The following is a 26,737-nucleotide window of genomic DNA, read 5'->3' on the forward strand; positions in this document are numbered from 1 at the left end:
GCCCTATAAAATTGGCTTTTTAGGGGCGCCTGGGTGGCTCAGAGGGTTAAGCCTCTGACTTTGGCTCAGGTCATGGTCTCAGGGTCCTGGGATCGAGCCCCGCATCAGGCTCTCTGCCCAGCAGGGAGCCTGCTCCCCCCACCCCGACCCTCTACCTACTTGTGATCTCTGTCAAATAAATAAAAATAAAATCTTTTTTAAAAAGTTGGCTTTTTAGGGGCACCTGGGTGGCTCAGTGGGTTAAAGCCTCTGCCTTCGGCTCAGGTCATGATCCCAGGGTCCTGGGATCGAGCCCCGCATCGGGCTCTCTGCTCGGCGGGGAGCCTGCTTCCTCCTCTCTCTCTGCCTGCCTCTCCGCCTACTTGTAATTTCCGTCTTTCAAATAAATAAATAAAATCTTTAAAAAAAAAAAAAAGTTGGCTTTTTAAAAAGACTGAGTTTCTGTATTTGCTTCTGGTAGATAACCTTTCTAAACAAAAGTTATTCTTACATTTCTAAGGTATTTAAAATAAAAAGTATGCATTGATTTTTATTAAATTTGTAAAAATCCAACTAATTGATATTACCTGATATTACAGTGGATCAAATGAGCAATGGAGTATCAGGTGTAGGGACTTAACTCATATTTTGTCTCTACTTTTTGATCTGCTCATTATCAAGTTGTGAACTGAATAAAGCCTGGATTCAAACAGAAAAGACATTTTTAATTAATTTATTTTTTAAATATTTTATTTGACAGAGAGAGAGCATGAGCAGGGGGGAGGAGCAATGGGAGAGGGAGAAGCAGATCCCTGTTGAGCAGGGAGAATGATGCAGGAGATGCAGGACTGGATCCCAGGACCCCGGGATCATGACCTGAGCTGAAGGTAGATGCTTAATGACTTAGCCACAAAGACACCGTGAGAAGACATTTTTTAAAAAGTGAGCAAGCGGGGTGCCTGAGTGGCTCAGTGGGTTAAGCCGCTGCCTTCGGCTCAGGTCATGATCTCAGGGTCCTGGGATCGAGTCCCACATCGGGCTCTCTGCTCAACAGGGAGCCTGCTTCCCTCTCTCTCTCTCTGCCTGCTTCTCTGCTACTTGTGATCTCTCTCTGTCAAATAAATAAATAAAATCTTTAAAAAAAAAAAAAAAAAAAGTGAGCAAGCTGGGGAGGGGAGGGGGAGGTAAACAAGGTGACCAGAGGATATCTGCTTCATCCATGGGTCTCTGCAGTACAAAAAATAAAGTCTGTTGAATGTGATTTTGGCAATTTGAGGTCATTAAGGAGAACTGATCTACCATTATTAAACATCTTCTGCATAGGTTTGTAACAAACTCACTCACCCACAAAATGCAACCCCATATTTGAAGTCTGAATGTATTCATTCAAATCAAACAACCAGAAACAAAAAAATAAAACATGAAGTATACATTTTCCCTCAATCATGATTGGTTTTCAGAAAAGCATCATGAACTTAAGTTTAAATAGTTAAAAAAAAAAAAGTTTGTAAAGAATCAACTGCATATGGTTAAGTTATTTCATATTTTATTTTCTAATTGTAATAGTTTGCATCCATTTTTTTTACATAAGTCCAAACCTCCAAATCAGTCAGTACTAATTAGCTGTCATCAATCTATATAGTAAAAGGACTCATTAGACTTAAGAAATGAAATATGACCAGAGCTATCAATATTAATAACTACAAACTTTCTCTAAAGAAATATAGAGTAGTTGGTATTTTCCAAAACATCCATCTTTAAGCAATTTAGAGACTTGTTAGTCTAATGCTGAATTAAATGAGGGTGGTAACAATTATTTTAAATATTGTAGCAACATGAAATGTATGAATATATATATTCTATAAGTTTCTATTATTATAGGAACTAAAGACTAAGTGAAATGGTAAATAGAGAATATAAAAGATGTGCATATTTGATCTTATACAGTCTTGGGTACTGAGTGAAAAGCAGCAGACACTGCACTAGGTGCAATACCCATATGGAGACATAATTAGTCCCCCACCAATTCTGTAGGTACTATTCTCATCACCTCCATTCTTACGGTAAGGAGCCTGAAATTCACACAAGTGAGAGAAGGTGCCTGTGGTCACCTGCAGGTTAAGGGCAAAGTGGGGGTTGGGGCACAGGCCTCCTGACCACAGGGCCCATGGTCTCTTCACTCTCTATCACACTGCCTCCTAAGTTCCCAGCAGCTGTGGCGGGAGAGAAGACCCACTCTGATACTTTCCAAATTCCTTGGTTGCTCACTCTGTACCTGAGGAGTTATCTCAACTCAGCTGTAGTATGAATATTTTGTTCTTTTCTGAGTAGAAAGAAATAAGCAAGGATAAAAAAAGCAAGGATAAAAAGAATGATAGTTTATGGTAAATCAAAAACACAAAAGTGGTGTGTAAAAGTTCATGGGAGTCCAAACAGTATAAATGAAACTCCTCTTGCTAAGCAGGATAAAGATCTAAACATCTCCTACCAATATGAGTCTTAATTGTCAGGACAAGTAACATAAAAAACCTCACTTTCATTTTGATGCTGTCAAGCTACAGTTAATACTGGCTATTTTAAAATCTGTAGGCAATAAAGTATAAATCCAGATAGCTATTTTTATTTCAAACATGCTTTTACCTAACTTGATTACTCTGTTGTTCTGAAGTCAGTACTGACAGTTTATATCTACTAAAGATGTTATTCCCCATCCTATAATTTAGTACTTACATAAGATAGATTAGATTAAGTTAAACTACAAGTCACAAGGAGTTTTGCAACCAACTATATTCACAGCCATGATTCTGTAACTGTGGTGAGTAAACCAATGGCCATTCCTTAATAAAATACAAGAATTTTCATCATGCGTAGTTTATAGGATCCTTAAGAGGTGGTCTCTTAAGAGACTGAATGCTCAAAAAAGATTCAACAGTCAAGCAATTAAATCTTGGCAAGTATTTTTTCACACAAATGCTTGGTTTGGTTGTTGAGCCACCTTAGTAATACAATTTTATTTATACTCTAACTGGAAGTAGAATCAACACTGCATGAAAAATGCAAGCCCATCAAATTCATTAGTAATAATTACTATACCTGCTTAGCAGGAAGAACAATTATTCTTGGATTTCAAACATTTTATTTTCTTTCAGGGCATACCTTATAGCATTGTGTTACTGAAATCAAAGAATATAACCAAAGAAACCCCAAAGCCAAAAAAAAAAACCCAAACAACAAAAAAACCACAGAAGAAAAACCTTAAACCAAACCTCAACAGAACAACACACACACACACACCAAAAAACAAAACAAAACAAAAAACACCAACTAAGACCACTTCCACTTCTCATTTGAAATGTAATCAATGGAACTATACAAATTTCACATTAAAGTTAGTAAAACAATCCCTCCAAGGAGTGTTGCGTATGACCTAGAACTTTACCATTTTATAATCATTATGATTTGAGATTTTCCAGGATGCAATGGCACTAGATTGAGCTCTTACTACATAGGCAAGGAAAAAACTGTCACTAACACCCACATGAATGGGGGCCATACTTGTAATTTTCAGACTCTTTGGACAAACCATATTTGTTAGAGGAGGTAAGTAGACAAAGTATGTGAGTTGTACCATCCCTACCATGAACTGTACCACAGACGCAGAGTTAACAACATTCTTGGTAAAACACGGGAAAAGGATCTACATATACACCACAAATTTAGTAAAACACTTTTTATACAGAAGCCTAAATATCTTAGGAAGTTTAGATTTTGATGAAGATAATCACTAAGTCGATTTTTCAAGGCTAGTTTCTTACAAGTCTTAAAAACCAGCCCATGGACTCGGATGCATTCCACCTAGGTAAGTCTTCAGAATTCCAGAGAATAAGAAACATGAATTCCAACTGTCTACTCATTTCTATTCTTTGATTTAATGTTTTACAGTACCTCAGATTCTGATTCCAGAGTTTGCACACTTACAAATAAACATGAGATTAGAGAAGATTTGCTTATTTTTTGAAGCCACATGAAGGTTTATTTCCCTTTGTAGTACTTTTCATCATTGAAAACATCTCTGGAGACCGGCAAAATAAAAGCTTCACAACCTTAATGATGGAACTCTTCATTGCATAAGACTTCAATGTGGCTAGTGAGGTCTAAACAGCCCAGCCCTTATTTTCATCTTGGTAAGAGTTGAGAACAAAAACTAAGTAAGGGAAAAATCCAAATTCCCAATAAAATATAAGCAAAACAAATCTTTACACACAATAAAATATATCCTAAACACAAAGTCAGGGTATAATATACTCTGCAGCATGACACTGTCTTTATTTCTCAGCTGTACTTCTTCCATTTAGAAATGAGAAACTACCTTTTCAGTGAATTGTTATTCCCTTCTCTTTTTACAGCTTAGGGATAGTTTGAAAAAGGCTTAAATTGTACAGTTGTTAGGAAATTAAATTTTCATTTATACATAATTCAAGAGGTTATAAACCACTCAAAATTGTAGCTTATATGTATATGACGTCTGAAATAGAATGACACTTTTAACAATATTTTTGTTCTTTAAAAATATTCTACATACATGCATATGATCGAAACAGTCTTCTTGTTTGGGAAATTTCCTATGCATAGTAAGAAAAAAAACAACTGACAACTATAGCAACATTTCAATGTCAGGATAACTGGGTGCCACCTACTGTTCAATTCCTATAACTACTAACCTTACAAATAAAAAATTGCTATTAAAACCTAGGTTCTAAAACCTGCATTTTGGAAATGCTTTTTTGTTGATACATTTATAGTGGCAAAATAAGATCATGAAAAGAATGTCCATGATATCAAAATTAGTACAAAAATAGCCACATGCTACTTAAATATGAAAAACAGACCTAATCATTTTTTACTTCAAATGCAGAGTTCTGCTTCCTTTAAATTGTATCAAAATCTCAAGGGAACATCGAAGTAACTGGAATATACAGAAAGTCACTGTACAGTTGACAGGCTAGTCAAAGTTAGGGCTTAATTATAATCCATGAGTGTAGGGCAAATGGTTTATTCAAAACATTCATTTACTTATGGGAAGCGGCCAAAGTAGGAAAAGGAGTAATGCATTTCCCCCCACTTTTTAAAAATAGATGTGGTCTTTTACCCATAAGTTCCAAAACATCAAAAGAACAATGGGGGCTTAACTTTTCACTTAAGAGAATTCAGCATTACCAGTTTTTAAAGAAATACCTTAGAAACAAATCAGTCTGCTTTAACAAACTGTATTCATGCTAATGAAATTTTAATCTTCTTTAACAGGTCACAGCCAAAATCCAAATTGTGGGAATAATCTTCAGAGAAATTGGAATGTAAAATGTTGAATTCAATTTAGATCTGGAAGAGAAAAGAACATCAGATCAAACAAAAGAATTCTTATCTTCCAGCAGTCTACCACACTACCACATAAGGGAGCCTTGCACACCCTAAGGCTACCTTTGAAGAGGAAATTCTATAAGCTGGGTTTTTCTCCATGAGTTTGTTGCCAGTAAATCTTTACAACCTCCTTCAGAATGTCATGCCATGCAAAATATCTTTTTTTAAAGATTTTATTTATTTGACAGACAGAGATCACAAGTAGGCAGAGAGGCAGCCAGAGAGAGCAGGGGAAGCAGGCTCCCTGCTGAACAGAGAGCCTGATGTGGGGCTCAATCCCAGGACCCTGGGATCATGACCTGAGCCATCATGACCTGAGCCAAAAGCAGAGGCTTAATCCACTGAGCCACCCAGGCGCTCCCATGCAAAATATTCTTAATAAAGTTTAGTACCTCCTCCCTTTTTTGTTAGTTATAAGAGATTTTTTTGTTCTGGGGTGGAAGGAGACACACAGGAGTATTACCTGAGAAAGAGAGGGGTCTGGCAGTAACCAAATTCTCCTCTCAACCTGGTTTTAGAAACGACTAGCATACCTATAAACGATCTGAAGAAATGTCTTGGAAACGTAGGATTCTCAGGTGATAAACAAAGCAACCCTTGCAAAATGCTCAAGATAACTCAAATTCCTTTGGTATCCACCAACTTTTACCATCTCTTTCACTGCCAGCGTACTGGGTCCAGTCCTAAGGAATCACTGGCACAGATTCAGTTTTCTTAGAAAATCTTAACCCTGTTTAGATCCTCAACCTATCCCCTCTGTGTATTCAAATTCAAATTCATACTCAAAAGTGTTCTCTGATTTGGTTCTTAATTTCCAAAAGAGACCTACCCCAGCTCTAAAAATGTTTGGATTGCCCCTTTATTTCCAACACAATTCCATGTCAGGTTCTGGTCACAGAATATAATCAATAAATCTACTGTCAAAGTATCATTAACAAGTCAGTCACAAGAATTCTGTGGCTCAGGGTCTCTAAAGGGAGACAGATACATTAAAAAAAGAATGACATATTTATGTAAAAATTCAGAAATGCATATACACATGGAGGATATGTACTCAAATCCATAATTCACCCTGAGTATTCTAAATGGTCTGCAGATGCATCGAAATATAAGATGGGTTGATGGATGAATAAAGATATGGTTAGATATATGATAAATCACGTAAAAAAATATTAATTATAGAACCTGGGCAGTGGGTATCACTTGAGATGCCTAATTCAGGCTCCCTGCACATCAGCCTTTGTATTTTTCAAAGGCCCTGGTAATGATGTCACACAGTCTAAGTCAGGAAAAAATGCCCCAGATACAATAAAATTTCATCTTTGAATCAAACGAAACATTAGCATAATTATTATTATTATTTTTTTTTTTTAAGATTTATTTTTTTGACAGATAGAGATTACAAGTAGGCAGAGAGGCAGGCAGAGAGAGAGAGAGGAGGAAGCAGGCTCCCAGCCAAGCAGAGAGCCCGATGCGGGGCTCGATCCCAGGACCCTGGGATCATGACCTGAGCCGAATGCAGAGGCTTTAACCCGCTGAGCCACTCAGGCGCCCCAGCATAATTATTTTTAAATTTATATACATAGGTGGGTTTTTTTATTTTAAGGAGTTGAAAAAGGGCCCAAACTGGAGTTAAGAGTAACTTATAATACTACTCCAATTACTTAATAAATTTATATTGCCAGAAACTAAGTATGAATTTCACTTAAATACTGTAACAGCAAAAGGGCATTTATTCTGGGGTGCCTGGGTGGCCTCTATCTCTCTGCCTGCCTCTCTGCCTGCTTGTGATCTCTCTCTTTCTCTGTCAAATAAATAATCTTAAAAAAAAGGGGGGGGCATTTATTCTTGTGAGCATCACTGCTTTACCTTTCAGAAAAATAATACGTTTTCCTAAAACACACCAACTCCAAACGAAGAGTTTGCCAACAACGCATATCCAATAGATGAAGTAACATAATTGGCGAAAGGTCTCTAAAGATTTATTTTAGAAAGAGAAAGGTCACACATGTGGAGGAGGGGCAGAGAGAGGGAGAGAGTCTTAAGCAGAAGTGAGAGTGCAGGCCAACTGGGGGCTCGATCCCACAATCCTGAGATCACGATCTGAGCTAAAATCAAGAGTTGGATGCTCAACTGACTGAGCCACCCAGGGGCCCCTGGAATTACAACATATGTTAAAAGACTGAGACCTTCTGGGGCATGTGGGTCAAGCATCTGATTCTTGGGTTTCAGCTCAGGTCATAATCTCAGGGTTGCGGGATTGAGGCCTGCACACTGGGCTCCACGCTCAGGGCAGAGTCTGCTTGAGATTCTCTCTCCCTCTGTCCCCCTCGCACGTGCTCTCTCTAAAAAAAAACTAAACAAAATCTTTTAAAAAAACGTTGTAATTCCAATGTTCCATATCAAGCTACTTAAAAAAGATTCTTCTAACATACCAGTATTTCAATTAAGGCATGTTTCTTTGAGAAGATCTTCTATTTCTTCCAACTGTCGGCTAAATTCAGAAACAGCTATCTCTTAAGATACTTTAAAACAAGTTATGATTCCAATGCCTAGCATTCATATCGCCAAAGCAAATACTGATCTTTTCTGGAAGAAATGTTGAAAAGTTTATAAGAATTCTCAAAGTGTAACAGTTTGACTAGTTGTCTTCTAAATAATACTGAGTATTTTAATTCATGGACAAGTCTTGAAATATACCCTAATTCAAGTATTCAACATTTTTAGTTTAAAGGAAGATAGGAGAAAATGCTGGTTTCTCTGTGGATAATTCAGAAAAAGTTGGAAAATGTAAGATCCATCTACTCACATCATCGATGTCTTCATCATCATCTCCGATGTCATCGAACTGAATTTCATCATCATCTCCAGGACCAAATGTATCAGTTTCATTGATTTTAGCTAAAGAAACAATAACAAATATACTCATATAACCAAGATAATATTAAAATGGTCTGATATCAAATGTTGAAGTATAAAAAGACTCTTATTAGTCAAAGTTACACCAATTCAAGTATAGTTGACATATATATTAATTTCAAGCACACATGGTTGATTTTGACAATTATATACACTACAATATGTTCACGAGAATAAGCATGGTTACCATGTCACCCAAGTTACTACAATATTATTAACCATATTCCCATACTGTACTTTTCATCCCCATGATTTATGTTAGAACTGGTAGTTTGTACCTCTTAATCCCCTCACCTACTTCGCCCACCTCCCCATCCCCCAACAACCACTGGTTATCTTCTCTATATTTACGAGTCTTTCTCTCTTGTTTGTTCGTTTTTTTTTTTTAGATTTCACAAGTCTAAGTGATTATCATATGGTATTTGTCTCTCTGATTTATACCCTCTAAGTATATTCATGTTACTACAAATGGGAAGATTTCATTGCTTTTATGTCTGAGTAATACTCCAGTTGTATGTGTGTATCAATCACATATCCTTTATCATGTATCTATCAGTGGACACTTGAGTTCCTTCTGTATCTTGGCTATTGTAAATAATGCTGCCATAAACATAGGGGTACATACACTTTTTCAAATAAGTGCTTTCCTTTTCTTTATGTATATATTCAGTACTGAAATTACTGGACTGAATGGTATTCTTATGTGTAACTTTTTGAGGAACCTCCATACTGTTCTCCACAGTGGCTGTACCAGTTTGTATTCCTACCAACAGTGCACAAGGGTTCCTTTTTCTCCCCATCTTTGCCAACACTTGTTATTTCTTGTCTTTTTGATACTAGATATTCTGACTGGTATGAGGGGTATCTCTCTGTGGTTGTGATTTGCATTTCCCTGATGATTAGTGATGCTAAGCATTCAAGGCCTATTGGTCATTTCTACATCTTCTATGTAAAGTGTCCATTCAGGTCTTCTGTCCATTTTTAATTGGATTATTTGGGAGGATTTTTAGGCATTCAGTTTAGGAGTTTTTTTTGTCTTGTTTTTGTTAAGATTTTATTTAGGGGTACCTGCGTTGCTTAGTCAGTGATCTCTCCCTTTCACTCTCAAAAAAATAAAATCGGGGGCGCCTGGGTGGCTCAGTGGGTTAAGCCGCTGGCTTCGGCTCAGGTCATGATCTCAGGGTCCTGGGATCGAGTCCCGCATCGGGCTCTCTGCTCAGCAGGGAGCCTGCTTCCCCCCCCTCTCTCTCTGCCTGCCTCTCTATCTACTTGTGATCTCTCTCTGTCAAATAAATAAATAAAATCTTTAAAAAAAAATAAAATAAAATCGTAAAAAAAAAAGATTTAATTTATTTATTTGAGAGAGAGAACATGCACATGCGCAGGAGCAGGGGGAGGGGCAGAGGCAGAACCCCCTGCTGAGCAGGGAGCCTTAGGTAGGGCTTGATCCCAGGACCTGAAAGAGGACGCTTAATCACCCAGGTGCCCCAAGCTATAGGAGGTTTGTGTTTGTTTTTTTTTTTAAACATATTTTGGATATTAACCATTTATTAGATAAATCATTTGCAAATATCTTCTCCCATTCAATAGGTTGCCACTTTGTTTTGTTGGTTTCCTTCATGGTCCAAAAGCTTTTTGGGTTGACATAATCCCAAGTATTTATTTCACAAAGACATTTTTAGTAAGGCAGGCTCCAGTTACACAAATTCTGAAACCTTTACAACTTCTAACTATGCCTAAAACTGGTTAGAGCACATGCTAACAACTACCAATCACCAGACAGACTCATCAGTCAGAAGCTTCAGTCAAATCATGATTATCCCTAAGCAATGAAAGTGAACTGGGAAGTGCTGGTTCCATTCCCCGATATACCAGCATTTCCTAGACTGAAAATGTTAAGTAAATAATTTCGGAGGATTTTCGTGCTTAAGTAAAATTATATTGTTTTCATAATAATATGCAAGAAAGCCCAAACGAAGAAAAAACACTACAAAATGAAACAAAAACACCAAATGAAAAAGCTACGTAGGCTTACAAAATAGTATGTAAAGTACATTTCCCTTTGGTGAGGTTACGAAGGACTTATTTTTGTTTTATTTAAGTTTACTGCCTATGAATGTGTAACTTTTGAGGTTCCTGGGTGGCTCAGTCAGTTAAGCATCTGCCTTTGGATCAGGTCATGATCCCAGTGTCCTGGGATGGATCCCCACATCGGGCTCTCTGCTCATCAGGGAACCTGCTTCTCCCTCCCTGCCCCCCAACTCATGCTTGCTCTCTCCCCCTCTCTGAAATAAATAAATAAAATCTTAAAAAAATACATAACTTTTGTATTGGTAACAGAGAAACAACACTGGTTTTAAAAAATCCTACAGGATCCTATAATACTAGGATAAGAACTGAAAACTGACTTTAGGGCGCCTGGGTGGCTCAGTGGATTAAGCCGCTGCCTTAGGCTCAGGTCATGATCTCAGGGTCCTGGGATTGAGCCCCGCATCGGGCTCTCTGCTCCGCAGGGAGCCTGCTTCCTCCTCTCTCTCTCTGCCTGCCTCTCTGCCTACTTGTGATCTCTCTCTCTGTCAAATAAATAAATAAAAAAAAAAAAGAAAAGAAAACTGACTTTATAAAAATTAACCACAGTACCTAACTACTATCCCTGCTTCACATTTAAAGTAGATGAACAATGACAATCTCTTGAGAAAGTTATTGTGAAATAAATACTGAAACAAAAGTAATCCTCTGATTGGTATTATGCAGTTGTTCAGAGTATAAAATATAACTCCACACCAGAAAGTGTATTTATTAAGGACAGAATCCCAGTTACTTTTTTCTTAAGGTATCCAGTATTATGAAGCAGGCATACTTAAAACAAACCATGTAAGCACAAAAGTAAATATGCAAAATTCTACCAAAATTCCTTCACCTAAGTAACACCAAGTACGAACACCATATGACAGGTTAATAAAGTAACTCAGACATTACCATGCTCTGGAAGTTCGCCATATGCCTTCAGACTTCTAGCTTCATCTGCATTGTATTTTAAAATTACATCGGCTTTATTATCCTAAAAAAGACAAGTAACTTTTAGAACCGATTATGCCAAGATATTATTTCCCAAATTATTTTCAAACTGGATAAAAAATTAAATCTCACTGTGGTTACAATCCTTTTTTTTTTCACATTTTAAAGATTTCTCCTACCTAGTGCGCTTATTGTCATGAGCACTGGATGACATATGGAAATGCTGAATGACTATATTGTTAATTACACTGGAATTAAAATAAAAAAAAAAACAAACACGTATTGGGGCACCTGGGTGGCTCAGTCGGTTAATCATTTGACTTCGGTTTGGGTCATGATCTCAGGGTATTGGGATGGGGCCCCTGCATCTGGCTTCCTGCTTAGCAGGGACTCTGTTCCTGTTCTTTCCCTTCTGCCTCTAACCCGGCTTGTGCTCTCGCTCTCTCAAATAAATGTTAAAAAAAAAAAAAAAAGTATCAAAGCAAACAAAACTTTTAAAAAAGATTTTATTTACTTGACAGAGAGGAAGAGATCACAAGTAGGCAAAGAGGCAGGCAGAGGGAGAGGGGGGAAGCAGACTCCCTGCTGAGCAGGGAGCCGGATGTGGAGCTTGATCCCAGAACCCTGACTGAAATCATGACCTGGGCAGAAGGCAGAGGCTTAACCCACTGAGCCACCCAGGCACCCCAGAAACAAAACTTTTAGAAAATAAAGTTTTCTCCTACCTTCTAAAAAACATCCTCAGGATTATATAATATAAAGCTGCTTACATGCATAAATGAATAATGATCAACAAGCTTAAGGAAGATATTTACAGATCTCACTTTAAAAAGGGCAGAACTGTACAGACCCAATCTTTTAAGTGTTTACTATTATCCTTTGATTAGAAGTCTTTTGAAATACAAGAATTCCCTGGGACCATAATTCACGGGTTGATTAAACAAACTAAAAAAATGTGTAATGTGTAATGACCTAAGGAATTAGTATGCCTTTCCATGAATCAGTGGTTCTTAGAATATGAACGAATGAAATCTCCAGTGGAGCCTTTATATTTCCTGGAGCTAGATTAGTAGAGGTGGAGTGAAGTTCATGAATTTGTATTTTTAAAAGTCCTTTTAAATGTTTCTGATGCAAATGTACCACTGAAAACTACTGCCATAGAATGTTCAAACTTTCCCATTTGAAAAGAATCCCACTCAGTTTAGGAAGAAATAAAGTGTTGAAGCTGACTGTTTCAACTTCAAAAAGTTCTTTGGACCTAAAAGCAGGACCTAAGGGCTTCAAAGAGGATCAGTAATGCAAAGGCAGTGTGATTCAAACCAGTCCTTGAGCTGTGATGTTTATAGAAGTTCAAAGGTAAATTGCTATTCAGGAGGACTGGAGTGGGGTCCAAAAACCTACATTTCTGACAAGTTCCTAAAAGCCAGTGATGCCAATGGTCCCTGGACCACCCTTTAAGTGGCAGGGGTAGAGAAGGTGGTTTGTGGAAGATTAGGAATCAGAAAAAGTTGGTCTTGGCTGTCATTTTATAGTCAGAATGGTACATGTTTTCATATCTTGGGTTTCCTTATCCATCAAGCAGAGAACTATTCTTCCTACTTCTGGGGTTATTTTTAAGATCAAGAGAAGAAACTGGACATTAGAATGGTATTTTGTTTTGTTAGAGATAAAGTGCACACTTGCAGGGGAGGGGGCCAATGGAAGGAGAGTGAGAATCTTAAGCTGGCTCCACACCCAGCAAGGAGCCCAAGGCAGGGTCCGATTGTGACCTGAGATGAAATCAAGAGTTGAATGCTCAACCAACTGAGCCACCCAGGCATCCCAAAATGGTATTAATTAAAGCAGCCTCTTTTGTACCTCAGCATTATTCACATTTTGGGCTGGGCAATACTTTGTTGTAGGGACTGTCCTTTGCAATGTAGGATATTTGGCACCACCCCTTGCCACTATCCATTACATGATAGCGACACTGCCTCCCCCAATTGTGAAAACCTGAAATGTCTCCAGACACTGCCAAATGGCCCCCTGGAGGAAAAAAATCACTCATGGTTGAGAACCAATCATTTAAAATAAAGATTTTAATTCTTTATTCTGGAACATATATTTTAAAAAATCAAGGTATGATCAAGGCTATACAAACAAATATCACTCACAATGTGATTAAATATATGGTGATGAGTTCCAACAGGGAAAAACCAAATGGCCTACAGAGACCCACAGTGAGTAGTCTTCAAGTTAAGATTATGAAGGGCAACTACCATTTTTTCCTCTAGGTGCTCATTCAATTTTAGATCACATACTTCTATCATGGTTTCTACCGCAGTTACTTATGTGCCTGTCTCACTCTTTTCACTACCAGGCCATAAGCATTTTGGGATGGGAGCTTGGCTCATTCAGGTGTATCCACTATGGTAAAAGTTCCCAGATTTTTATTTCAACAAGTATGAATTAAAAAGAAAAACTGCAACAGGAGGTCCACCATAAGATTAAATTTTTATTATAACAAATAAGAACACAAACAAAACCACCACTAACATAACATCACTCATTCCAAACAAGGGAACTTTTTAAATATCAAAAAAGGTAAAAAGGCCATTTAACTTTATGAAAAATTCAGGCTGCCTGTTATTTTTTCCATACTGAAAACATGGACTTCACAAAATGGCCATTTGGGAACCATGATGCCTAGGGTATCTAGCACAATACCTAAAAAAACATAACTGGCCCTTATAAAATGTTTGTTGACACAATGGTGAGCAGCATGCTGGGGTGGAACTGGTCAAATACAGTCATGACTGAAGTTCTAAGCACCCATAATGGCTCACAAAATTCAACCAAGCGAACAAATGAGAAAAAAAATAAACATATATATATTTTTACCTGGTAGTCTCGGAGACCAACCAATATAATGTCTGAAGTATTTATCCAAACCTATGAAAGAAAAGTCACTGCATGTCATATTTAAAAATAAAGAACCAAACAACATTGAGTCAGTCTTTCCATAAAACACTATTCACCCAACTGTGGGTGAATTACCTATATTTAGAAAAGGAAAAAAGTACTACAGTAAGCAGCTGAGATATTTCAAATCTTCTATAATTTCGGGTGTTAAAAAAAGTCTTATTTAACTACCTGACAGTTTATTAATTCCAGAAGAATAATGACTAGATTAGAAATTAAGGAATTTTTAATAGTGAATTACTCCAAGTGGTTAGTTAGCCATCCAATACAAGTGAGAATACAAAGTTAGAAATGTACTTTTATCGCCTTCCCTCTCTTCATTTCACCAACCCACATAACAAGAAGCTGGCAAAACCCCTTTATAGTTTGGTAACGAGATTAAATAATACCATATAACATCAGAGTTGGAGGGACTTTTACCCAATTTGATTAATTTATCTATCTGCCTCAAAGCCCACTATGATGGGATATTAATCATTCCTTCCAAGGCAGCCCATTGAGGAAATTTAGTATCACCATAACACTAACTGTAATTCCTATTCAAATTTTAACACTCTTTACAACTATTTCCCCCACCCTGAAACCAGAATCCAAACATGGGCCACATACCGCATTTAACCATTAGGTCTCTTTCATCTCCATTCAACTGGAATAGTTCCCCACTCCTTTAAGGTCATTAAAATTGTATTAAGAGCCAGGCCATTTGTTTTGTGGGTTTCTCTCAATGTGGCTTTGTTGACTGTTTATTCATGATTAGATTCAGGTTAAACATTTTGAGCAGAAAAAAATAGGTGATGCAAATGTGTCTTTAAATGGAATCCATAAAAAATTACCATCAAGGAGTTGGCTATTTTATCATAGGTAATAAATCACTGTTCTACTGAAATCTTCAGGGAACTTCCAAAAATGAGGTCCCTGACCCATAAAAACTATGGAGCCATCTTCCCCCTTAATCACAATTTTAAAGTAAAACAAATTTCCACACTTACCTTTTTTCTCAATTTCCCTCTGATGTGACATAACCTCTTTACACCATCAAAACACATCGCTTCTAATCGTCCATTTCCCAACATTTTGATTACTTGAGCATACTCTGGGGGAGGGAAAACAAAAGTGTACAGGATACTGTTCAACTTTTCAGAATAGCAACTTAAAAATCCACACAAAACTGACTAGAACAGGGGCACCAGGGGGCACGGTCCATTAAGCGTCCGACTCTCGATTTCAGCTCAGGTTATGGTCTCAGGGTCTTGAGATCAAGCCCCGTGTCGGGCTCTGAGCTCAGCAAGGAGTCTGCTGGAGTTTCTCTCTCTGTCTTTCTCCACTCTCCCTCTCTCTCTCTCTCCCTCTCTTAAGTGAATAGGTAAATCTTAAAAAAAAAATTTGACTAGAACAGGGGCACCTGGGTGTTGCAGTCCAACTCTTGGTTTTGGTTCGGGTCGTGATCTCAGGATTCTGGGATCAAGCCCCGCCTCATAGTCCAATGTCAGCCCAGAGTCAGCTTCAGATTCTCTCTCCCTCTCCCCCTGGCCCTCCTCCTTGCTCTAAGATAAATAAATAAATCGAAAACGAAACAAAACAGACTAGAACACATAGGTATATTGGTTAGGAATAAATATGTGTAGTAAAATAAAGACTAGGGAGTAATAAACACTAAGCTAGTTATTGATAGAACCAGAATCTAGACTCCATAATGTCCTTTCTATAACAAGCTATCTCTTATTAGAAATGCTTTAATTACATCTATTCATTTTGAGTAAACAGAATGACTACTGTCTTCATAACTGCAGGCTTTACTTTTGGAGATCAAGGTGGCATGTCCCCAAATGCATTTTACATCTCATCAATCTCTCTCATTTGGAATGTCTCCCAAATTTGAATCTCCTTTCCCTCAGATCTTATAAAGGCTAATTTCAACAATTTGGCAAATACAAGTAGCTTAATGTTAGTTGTTTTTTTTTTTTAAAGACTTTTTTTATTTGAGAGAGAACAAGCACAAGAGAGTGAGAGAGCGAGCGAGCATGAGTGGGAGAGGGACAAAGAGAGAGAGAGAGAAGCAGGCTCCCGGGTGAGCAGGGTGCCTGATACGGGTCTTGTTCCCAGGACCCTGGGACTGTGACCTGAGCTGAAGGCAGCTGCTTAACTGACTGAGCCACCCTGGCGCCCCAATAATGTCTTTGTTATATTAGAAGTCATCATTCCAATTTTTTGTAAAGCCAGAAAGATGTTCTCAGGCAAAATGCCGAACTTTTAAACAAAACCCTTCCAAAAGGAAACCCAAGAAGCCACCTGGTTTTATTGACATTTGGAAAACTAAGATGATGAGCATTAGCTTGCTTGTCCCTCCCCCACTCATGCTCGCTCGCTCTCTCACTCTCTTGTGCTTGTTCTCTCAAATAAAAAAAAAAGTCTTTAAAAAAAAAAACCTAACATTAAGCTGTCTGTTCTTCTCTTGTTATTACATGACAGAAGACCGGAGGTGGATGTTGCCTCAGAACCTGTAGCTTACTCAAGTTGTACTAAGACTGACCCACAAAGAGAATACCCACCGGGCTGTAAGTACACTGAGACCTAACTGTGAAAGGCTTAACCGTGGGGTTAACCTGCTGAAGTGATTGCTCAGCCTATACTGCACCTAGAGCCTCAACATGGTGGGTCAATTCAAAGGCAGCCTCTCTTCCAAAGTGAGGAAAAAAAAAAACATGAAAAAAGTAGTGGTGGTCATAATGAAGTCAACTGCTAACGGAGGCAGGCCTAACTACCACTAAGAAACAAAGAGGTCTTTTAGCCACAAAACATGCCTCATTTTTAGTGGCTTATATATACACAGCCATGAACAAAATCCACCAAAGTTCTATATAAAAAGACAATCAAAAAAGGTTCTTTGTTAAAATATGCCGGGAGCTACTAGGATAACTGGAAAATTCCAAAAATAGATTATATACTAGATATATAATATATTCATGTTAAATTATCTGAGTGTAGTAATTCTATTGTGATTATATAAGAGAATATTCTTCTTAAGAAACATAATGCAGCAGGTAAGGTAAAAAAGTATCATGTCTGTAACAAGTTTGAAAATCCTTCAAGAGGGGTGCCTGGGTGGCTCAGTGGGTTAACCCTCTGCCTTCAGCTCAGGTCATGATCTCAGGGTCCTGGGATCAAGCCCCACAACGGGCTCTCTGCTCAGCAGGGAGGCTGCTTACCCCCCTCTCTCTGCCTATGTGATCTCTCTCTGTCAAATAAATAAAATCTTAAAAAAAAAAAAAAAAAACTGTTCAAGAAACACACACACACAAATGTGTGAAGGGTTTAAGGGAGTTCATTGTATGAACACTGCAACTTTTCCAAAGGTTTGAAACTGCTCAAAAGTATGGGAAACTAGTGTTATGCATCTTCATTTAGAAAAGTGAATTGTTCAGTTTCACTCTATTCTATGCCCTGAAATTATACGCTAATGGCCTGGAGAAGTGTGGGAAAGGCCTCTAATTCATCCCTCAAAAATCCAGTCTAATGAAAATACTATGTAGCACCTTTTCCTAGCAAAAAAGGTCTACTAAATCATGCCAACTGTTAACCTCAGCTTTTGAGGCTTAGTTCTCTCTGAACTGTATAATTCATTCATAATTATGAGTGCTCATGCAAAACAATGAAACCCAGACATTTACAGAAATGCCTCCAATCCTCATTGCACACAGGACACCAGGGAATGATTAGAGGCACTCTAGATAGGTGTAGAGGGCTAAGGAACAGAGAAGGACAAAGAGGGGCACAGGATGTAATCACTCAGGGTTATGAATAGTTCTAACCTTTCATGTTTAGACACTGAAATTCCATGTTAAAAAAAACTATTACTTAAAAAAAATTCACAGAAACGCTTACCTTGTCCATCTTCTTTGAATACCAACTCTCTTTTTTCAGATTCATTCTCATTCTTACCTCTGCGTCTATTTTTACCTCCTTTACCTGATGGTTTTAAAGAAAAAAAAAAGATGTTAATTATTTGTGCAACAGTATTTTTTTTTTAAAGATTTTATTTATTTATTTGACAGAGAGAGATCACAAGTAGACAGAGAGGCAGACAGAGAGAGAGGAAGGGAAGCAGGCTCACTGCTGAGCAGAGAGCCCGATGCGGGACTCGATCCCAGGACCCTGAGATCATGACCTGAGCCGAAGGCAGCGGCTTAACCCACTGAGCCACCCAGGCGCCCTATTTGTGCAACAGTATTAAAGAAATAAATGACTCACAACATGTCTTTAAAAAATCATTTGAACTTAAAAATTCACCTAATGTGGTCACACACTCATATTAAATTCAAAATTCCCAGTCATATCAAACACGTCACTTCCCTACTCTTCTTAGGAAATTCCTTTTGGGTTATTTCTCACATAAAATACCAACAAACCAAAATGAAGTATTACACAGAATTACATAGATCCCTGAGAATATCTGTGTTCAATGGCCAAAGTTTCTGGACCATAATGACCACCTGGTTGAGCACATTTCTCAGTGAACCTGTCCTACAGTGGCCCACAAGGGCCGGGGTGGGAGATACAATGGGTTACCAATAGATTTCTAAATAAGTAAGCTCCCTCTTTTATTGGACCTCCCCATGAAAAGTCAGAGTTCAATCAAGTAGGATGACTTGGGGTGCGGGTAAAAGTTATAGCTCCTAGAATGGGATACACTGATTTTGTGGTTGAAGGAAAAACAACTCCAGCTGCTTTGAGAGTTTTATCTTATACCTGTAAGAAAGATTCACTGAGCAAAATATCTGAAGTAAAAACACAAGGCACTAATTCCTGAACTTGGAAGCAACCAAGATGTCCTTCAGTAGGTGCATGAATAAACTGTGGTTTGACACAAGGGAGTATTATTCAGCAATAAAAAGAAATGAGCTACTAAGTTCCTAAAAAACACTAAAGAATCTTAAATGCAAACTGTTGAAGGAAAGAAGGAACCTATAAAGGCTGAATAGTATGATTCCAATCACACAACATTTTGGAAAAGGCAAAACTATAGAGATAGTATTAAAAAAAAAAATCAGTAGTTGCCATGAGTTGCTGAGGAGGAGAGGGCAGATGAATATGTAGAACACAGAGGATTTTCAGGGAAGTTATATTACTATTCTGTAGGATACTGTAACGGTGGATACATGTCATTATACATTTGTCAAAACCACACAATGACAACATGAGAATGAACCTTAAGTAACCTATGGACTTGTTAGTAATAATGTATCTATACTGGCTCATGTAAGATGTTAACAACATGCTGGGGTAAAAGAGAATTCTAGTTTCTACTCATTTCCCTACAAATGTAACTAATCTAAAAAACAAAGCCCAGGGGCGCCTGGGCGGCTCAGTGAGTTAGTATGCCTTAGGCTGTTATGTTCTCCAGGTCCTGGGATAGAGCCCCATAGTGCCCCCCCGCGCCCCCGACCCCGACCCGGCTCATGCACACTCTCTTCAAATTAATAAAATCTTAAAAAATAAAAAATAGGGGTGCCTGGGTGGCTCAGTGGATTGAGTCTCTGCCTTTGGCTTGGGTCATGGTCTCAGGGTCCTGGGATTGAGCCCCGCATTGGGCTCTCTGCTCAGCAGGGAGCCTGCTTCCTCCTCTCTCTCTCTCTCTCTCTCTGCCTGCCTCTCTGCCTACTTGTAATCTCTGTCTGTCAAATAAATAAAAATTTAAAAAAAAAACAAACTTAAAAAAAAAAGGGTCCCCCCCTTGGCCCCACCCTACCCCAGCTTTTCTGCCTGTTCTCTCTCAAAAGAAAGCAAGCTGCATATTCACATTTGCTTATATATACAAAAAATACCTCTGGAAAGGTATATACAAAAAAAGTTAACAATGACTGCCTGTGAGAAGGAGAACTGGTTTACAATGGGACATGTTTAGGAAAGAGATTTCACTTTTCATACTTTTTGAAATTTGAATTGTAAATATACTTAATGTCCAAAAAATATATATACGTCAACAAAAATCTTACCATGCAACAGGCCTAGACTAGCCATGAAGAAAAGAGATAAACAGGAGGAATATTTCTGGGATGGAAATGAGAATTATGACCAGATGTAGAGGGAGGGAGAAGGATAAAGGGAACTTTCACAAAAACCTCCCAGGATCTCAATCACAGACTATGTAAAATGAAAGAGTTAAAACAGTAGATCCAAATACCTCTACATTCCTTCTACCATTTAGGATTCTAGAATTTGATATACTGGCGTCCTTAAAAAACTAATTCTCCCCCTCCCCTTGTTTTTCACTTTAAATGACACTAATGATCATTTCCCAACTCTTGTTTTTCTGACTTTTTTTTAAAAGATTTTATTTATTTGAGAGAGAGAGAGAGAATGAACAAGTGAGAGGATGAGAGGAGAGAGAACAGTGGGAGAAGCAGGGAGCCCAATGCGGGACTCCATCCCAGGACTCCAGGATCATGACCTGAGCAGAAGGCAGTCACTTAACCAACTGAGCCACCCAGGCGCCCCTTTTTTCTGATTTTTAAAGGTCCACTTGCACTATTCTTGACTTTTACCAGCGAACCCCTCCCCATTATGCCTGTTCCTCTGGAGCTTCATTAATTTCAAATTCCCACCTTCTGTTAACCCACTTTTTTTTTTTTAAAGATTTTATTTATTTATTTGTCAGAGAGAGACAGACAGAGAGAGAAAGATTACAAGTAGGCAGAGAGGTAGACAGAGGCAGAGGGAGAAGCAGGCTCCCTGCCGAGAAAGGAGCCCGATATGGGACTCGATCCCAGGACACTGGGATCATGACCTGAGCTGAAGGCAGCCGCTTAACCAACTGAGCCACCCAGGCGTCCCTGTTAACCCACTTTCTAAGGAAATAATTTTTTCTCTCACCTATCCCTTCTAAGCTAGTAGTTTTACATCTAAGCCCGCTATTTCAACCAAACAATGGTCTCCTTTTTTTTTTTTTTAAAGATTTTATTTATTTATTTAACAGAGATCACAAGTAGGCAGAGAGGCAGGCAGAGAGGGAGAGAGGAAACAGGCTCCCTGCCGAGCAGAGAGCCCGATGTGGGGCTCGATCCCAGGACCCTGAGATCATGACCTGAGCAGAAGGCAGAGGCTTTAACCCACTGAGCCACCCAGGCACCCCTGGTCTCTTATTTCTAATGGCTCCAGGGAATGGGTCCAGTGAATAATGTCCTCTGTCCTCTCAAGCTCAATTTTATTCAAAACTTTTTTCTTTTTTTTTTTTTTACAAAGTTGGTCCTAAATCAACACCCCTGTTTCTGTTAGCGGCAACATAACTGCCTTAAAGAATGTATCTCTCTCATCCTATGATCACAACTCTACCTTCTGCTATCTTATGCTTTAATCCAAGGAGACTTCTCACTGTCCCAGTAACTCACCCTTAACAAGCCTATGCCTATGAGATAGGTACTATTTTGTCCTCATTTCCCAAGAGATAATAGTCTTTGAAAGTTTAAGTGACTTATCCAAGGCTTTATCATAAAACGTGAGATCTGGGATTTGAAGTGAGCAGTAAGACACCACCCCAGTTCATTATACTCTTAGCCACTATGCAATAAATCCACCCATCGACTTGTCACAATCATCCTATGAAGTAATAGGTCATTTATCCCCAGGTTCCCAGGGAGTTCACTGAAGCTCAGAGAATTAACTAACTCACTTTACATATTTCAGTGTGTGGGGGTGAACAGATTCAAACCTAATCTTTGTTGTTGTTGTTCATGGCCCTCACATTAGGGTATCTCTCCACAGCATTCTGTTCCCATTCCAGAACCTAAAACCACACTGGTGCCCATTTTCAAAATGTGGAAGGCTGTAAGTGGTAGTAATATTAAAGAACTCATGGGAAGAACTTGGAAGCAGCAAAAGGTTAAAAGCCCAAACAGAATAAAGAGTGTGCACCAGGCCACTGCCAAGTCAGACACATAACTTCTAGAACCAAGTACATCTTACCTGTCCTGGGGGCAGTCTCACAATGCTCTGTACTATTGTCAGGTGGGCCTCTATAATTTCCTGACCCACCCAGAGTCCTTAGAGTTCAGTAAGTGAGGCATTCCTAGGGGACACCAAAATGAATTTCCCAGAGAAGTATGTTCTGCTCCACGCCATTCATGCCAGATCTTCAAACCAGAGTGAAAGTTCCATTAGGGCAAGGATCCTACCAACTTTATTTACTGAGTTATATACCTGACTTGGGCAATTCTTTGAATCAATCAAGAGTAGTCCATACATTCCCAAAGGAGTGGCAATTTTAAAAGTAAAGGCAGTAATTTCCTCTTAAGTGTGGGAGCACCCTACCCCCAAACAGTCTTCTTGAGTTGACCAAAAGATACTCTTTTTCCTGAGGTAATAAGCTAAAAATATCTAGAGGATTCTAGAGGACATACGCTGGTAAGAATCAGTCCAAAGCAAAAGTCATTCAACACACAGTTTGTGGCAATTTATATCTTTGTGAAACCATCACTAAAATTATATTCACAGGGCTTCTGGCTTTTCCAATGAAGAAAAACAACAAACGTGAATTTAATTCTACATTAGTAAACCCCATCTCGTAAAATCCAGGGGTCATGGAAAGCACTAACATAACAGATTGATTTTACAAGTACGGAAATGATAACCGACAAATTCAGAATGATGACTACCTCCAAAAACAGAGGAAGACAAGGGAAAGGGGATTGCAGAAGGGGACACAAAGGGCTTTAGATGATTCTGTGCTTTAATTTTCAAGTTCAGAGTAATAGACTCCCAGGCGTTCATTGTATTACCTATATTTTTTGTATGCTTCAAATATTATTTATAGAAGAACGATTCACTGCTTGCCAATTTGCCAGAATTAACCATACCCTTATCACTCCCCTCTCTGTTCTACTGCCATGTCATGGGAATAGAACCTTAAAAGAGGCTAGTGAACTAGATGTGATTTAACATAGAAGTCCCGTTTCCTGGAAACCAAAGGGTACCTATTATTCATATGAGAGTGGAGTCAACCAAGAGGAAGATGACTTAATCCAACAAATATTTATTGAGCATCTACTAAGTGTCAAATGCTAGTAATTCAATGTGATTAAGACAGACAGCATTACTGCCCATTAGAGCTTAGAGTTTAGTGAGGGAACTGGAAATTTCATCACTAGAAATAAAGGTGAGAATAAGATACTTAGGAATAAAGGATTGGACAGGTTCCAAGAAAACTTTTAGAACTCTGTTTCACCCAGAATAATTACCAGTAAAATGCTACAAAAAGGACCGGCAAGTTAGATTTCTGAGGACAGGGGAGTGCCCTAAGGGAACCGCACCAAATCTTGCGAAGAACCTCAACCAAGTACCCCACCGGATAAAATGAGTAGCGACAGCTACAAAGAGAACAGAAGTAAGCCTGGATTAGGGCAGGGGTCTCAAGGATGAATAACCAAAGGAAACTTCCTGTGGGTTGTGTAATATGCTCCTCTCCTGAAGGAAATACAATGTTTCCCTGTTTCTATTGACACAATTACCTTTAAAAATATTTATAATGATACAATTTCCTTGAGAGTTATAAAAATACTTAAAAGATAGAAATCCCCTTAAGTGTAAAAAAGGGTAATTACTTTACAACTCCTCTGCTTTCAGGTAAATTAGACTTTCCATTTTGGAAATTCCAAATAAATTTATCTCCGAGACGAATAATTTGTGGACTTTGAGCCTCAAAATGGAGGGAACTTAAAAAATTAAAAGGTCTTGGGGCGCCTGGGTGGCTCAGTGGGTTGAGCCGCTGCCTTCGGCTCGGGTCATGATCTCAGGGTCCTGGGATCGAGTCCCGCATGGGGGGGGGGGGGTCTCTGCTCAGCAGGGAGACTGCTTCCCTCTCTCTCTCTCCGCCTGCCTCTCTATCTACTTGTGATCTCTCTCTGTCAAATAAATAAATATTTAAAAAAAAAATTAAAAGGTCTTTACTCCCACAACTTATATATAAGATATGAGGCAAAAATAGAAAACTTGGGTAAATATGGAACAAGTGTTCCATTAAAAAAAAAAAAAGTTAAACCCCGTAAAGGATGGGGAAGAGTAAATCTCTAGAAATGAACCTTAAATAAGTAAATATACATCAAGGTTTCGTCCACTGTTCACAGGGAGAGGGAGTAGTCTCAAAAATACTCAACAACTGTCCATAAAGAAACCCATACAGGAGTACCTGGTCACTAAAGCCGGCATTATCTTTTTAAAGTTAAGAACTGCTTTCAGGGCTTAACTCTTTGCCCAGGAAGCCAAAGGCACTCATTTGCGAAACCCGGGCCGCCTCAGGGAGGTCTCCCCCACAGGTCCATAACGCGCCGCGGTCAGTCTGGCGCGAATCGGGAGCAAAAGCCCACATTCTCCCGCAGGAGGCCCTACAAAAATGGCGTCGGCTCCACCCCAATGTGACCAAACTGGAAGGGAGTAGTAACTTCCCAGCTCCCCTCCCAAGCCCCAAACCGCGAGCGTATCCTGCAGGCGTATGCCGGCACAGCGGAATGGAAGGTCACTGCGGCTTGAGCAACCCAGAGGCCGCGGGCAGGGCCGGAGAGACCCGGGAGAGCGGAGTCGTGGTCCCGGACTCCGGGCAGCAGTACCTTTATTCTTGGGCATGGCGGTGACGGAAGCCTCCCGGCGTTTCCGACTCCTATCCTGGGGATGGTGGTGGCGGCGGCGGAAGCGGCGACTCCTCCGAGGGGCCCCAGGGGCGACGCGTGGGACCGCGCGGCACCAAGCAGGCAAAAGAGGCCGGGTCGCGTGCGCGGGAGAGTCTCGCAACCGAGTTCTTCCGAGATCCGCCTGCGTTCACGTTCAGCCGCAGCAAATGGCGTCGCCGTTGCTTGCGTCTCTTTTCCCCGCCTCCGAACGCCGGCTGGCCCGCCCACCCCTCCCGGGCCCTACGGCGCAGGCGTGGGCAACTGACACCCGCCCCTCCCCCCGCCCCTCCCCCCGCCCTCCATTGTTAGAGCGATGGTGACGCGCTTTTGAAGCGTTCACAGTAGTTCGCTGAAACGGGCGGGGGGCGGGACCGTGAGCCAGGAGGAGCTGGAGTCAGGGGAGTGGGCGGGGCCTAGGCGTCACAATAAGGGACGGATTCAGGTGGCGCCCACTGCTGGCTGACATCAGACCTCTCTGCTGCTTTTTGACAGCCGCGTCTTGGGGTTTGCGCTGCTGCTGACTCATTAATCTCACAGCTCGTTTTAACTAGGCCCTTTCACCCGCCCAACGTGGTCGGGAGACTGAGCAGAAGGGCAAGGCTCTCCGGTGATCTCCATTACCAAGGCATAATATTTGCATGACATTTGTTATTACTTTATAATAAAGACTACATCTGTTGCTTGCTTATTACCATCAGTTAGCAGAATGTCTCACACATAGTAGATGCTCAGTGTATACACCAGAAGGGAAGGAGGGGAAAAGACATAAACTCGGTGTTATGGGCTGAACTGTGCCCTCCCAAAATTCATACATTGAATTCTTGACCCCTAACATCTAAGAATGTGACTGTATTTAGAAATAGGGTCTTTAGAGGCACCTGAGTAGCTCAGTCAGTTAAACATCTGCCTTTGGCGCAGGTCTCGATCCCACGGTCTGGGATGGAGCCCTGCTTAGGGCTCCCTGCTCAGGTGAGAGTCTGCTTCTCTCTCTCCCCCAGCCCTCGCATGTGCTCGCTCTCTCTCAAATAAATAAAAAAGTCCTTTAAGAATGAAAAAAAACCAGTATGGCCTTTAGAAGTAATTAAGTTGAAAAGAGTTCATTACGGTGGGCCAGAATCCAATACTGAACTGGTGTCTTTATGAGAAGAGGAAGAGGAGGTTAAGACGCAGGCACAGAGGGGAACACTGGGTGAACAAGGTGTCAGCCTTTACAAGCCAAAGAGAGAATCCTCACAAGAACCCAACACTGCAGACCTCTTGATCTCAGACTTCCGGCCTCTGACACTGTGAGAAAATAAATTTTTGCTGTTTAAGCCACTCAGTTTGTGGTATTTTGTTATAGCAATCCCAGTCAACTTATACAGCTGACTATACAGGACACACAGCTTCACTTTTAAGTAAACTTACTTTATTTTTTGTGTTTTTTTTTTTTTTAGATTTTATTTATTTGAGAGAGAGCATAAACAGGAGGAACAGCAGGCAGAGGGAAAGGAAGAAGCGAGCAGGCTTCCCACTGAGCAGGGAGCCCTATGGAGACTCCATCCCAGGACCCCAAGATCATGACCTGAGCGGAAGACAGACCACGTAACCGACTGAGCTACCCATGTGCCCCAGTAAACTTATTTTAAATAAATCACTTTTCTGAAAACATTAGGGTGTCAGCATTATCTTTCCAAGGAAATGGACATACCTAAGTGGCAGAGAAATAAAGTACTATTGTTGAAAATAGTGGTTTTATACCAGAAACATCTGACAGTCTCGGGAGGTATTTCTAGTTGTCACAACTG

General features: G+C 39.7%; 1 protein-coding gene across 1 annotated transcript; it reads right to left on the minus strand.

Moving 5' to 3' along the window:
• Window positions 1–1,130: 1,130 nt before the first annotated feature.
• Window positions 1,131–25,135, minus strand: EIF1AX (eukaryotic translation initiation factor 1A X-linked). The gene is made up of 7 exons (XM_045995810.1): window positions 24,891–25,135; window positions 18,178–18,261; window positions 15,285–15,388; window positions 14,215–14,265; window positions 11,296–11,377; window positions 8,207–8,298; window positions 1,131–5,358 (listed from the first exon to the last, which is right to left on the minus strand). The coding sequence occupies exons 1-7, from the start codon at window positions 24,904–24,906 to the stop codon at window positions 5,353–5,355; spliced, it is 435 nt and encodes a 144-aa protein (XP_045851766.1). The 5' UTR covers window positions 24,907–25,135; the 3' UTR covers window positions 1,131–5,352.
• Between the last annotated feature and the right edge of the window lie 1,602 nt (window positions 25,136–26,737).

The sequence above is a fragment of the Meles meles genome, chromosome X (genome assembly GCF_922984935.1).
Source record: "Meles meles chromosome X, mMelMel3.1 paternal haplotype, whole genome shotgun sequence".
NCBI lineage: Eukaryota > Metazoa > Chordata > Mammalia > Carnivora > Mustelidae > Meles > Meles meles.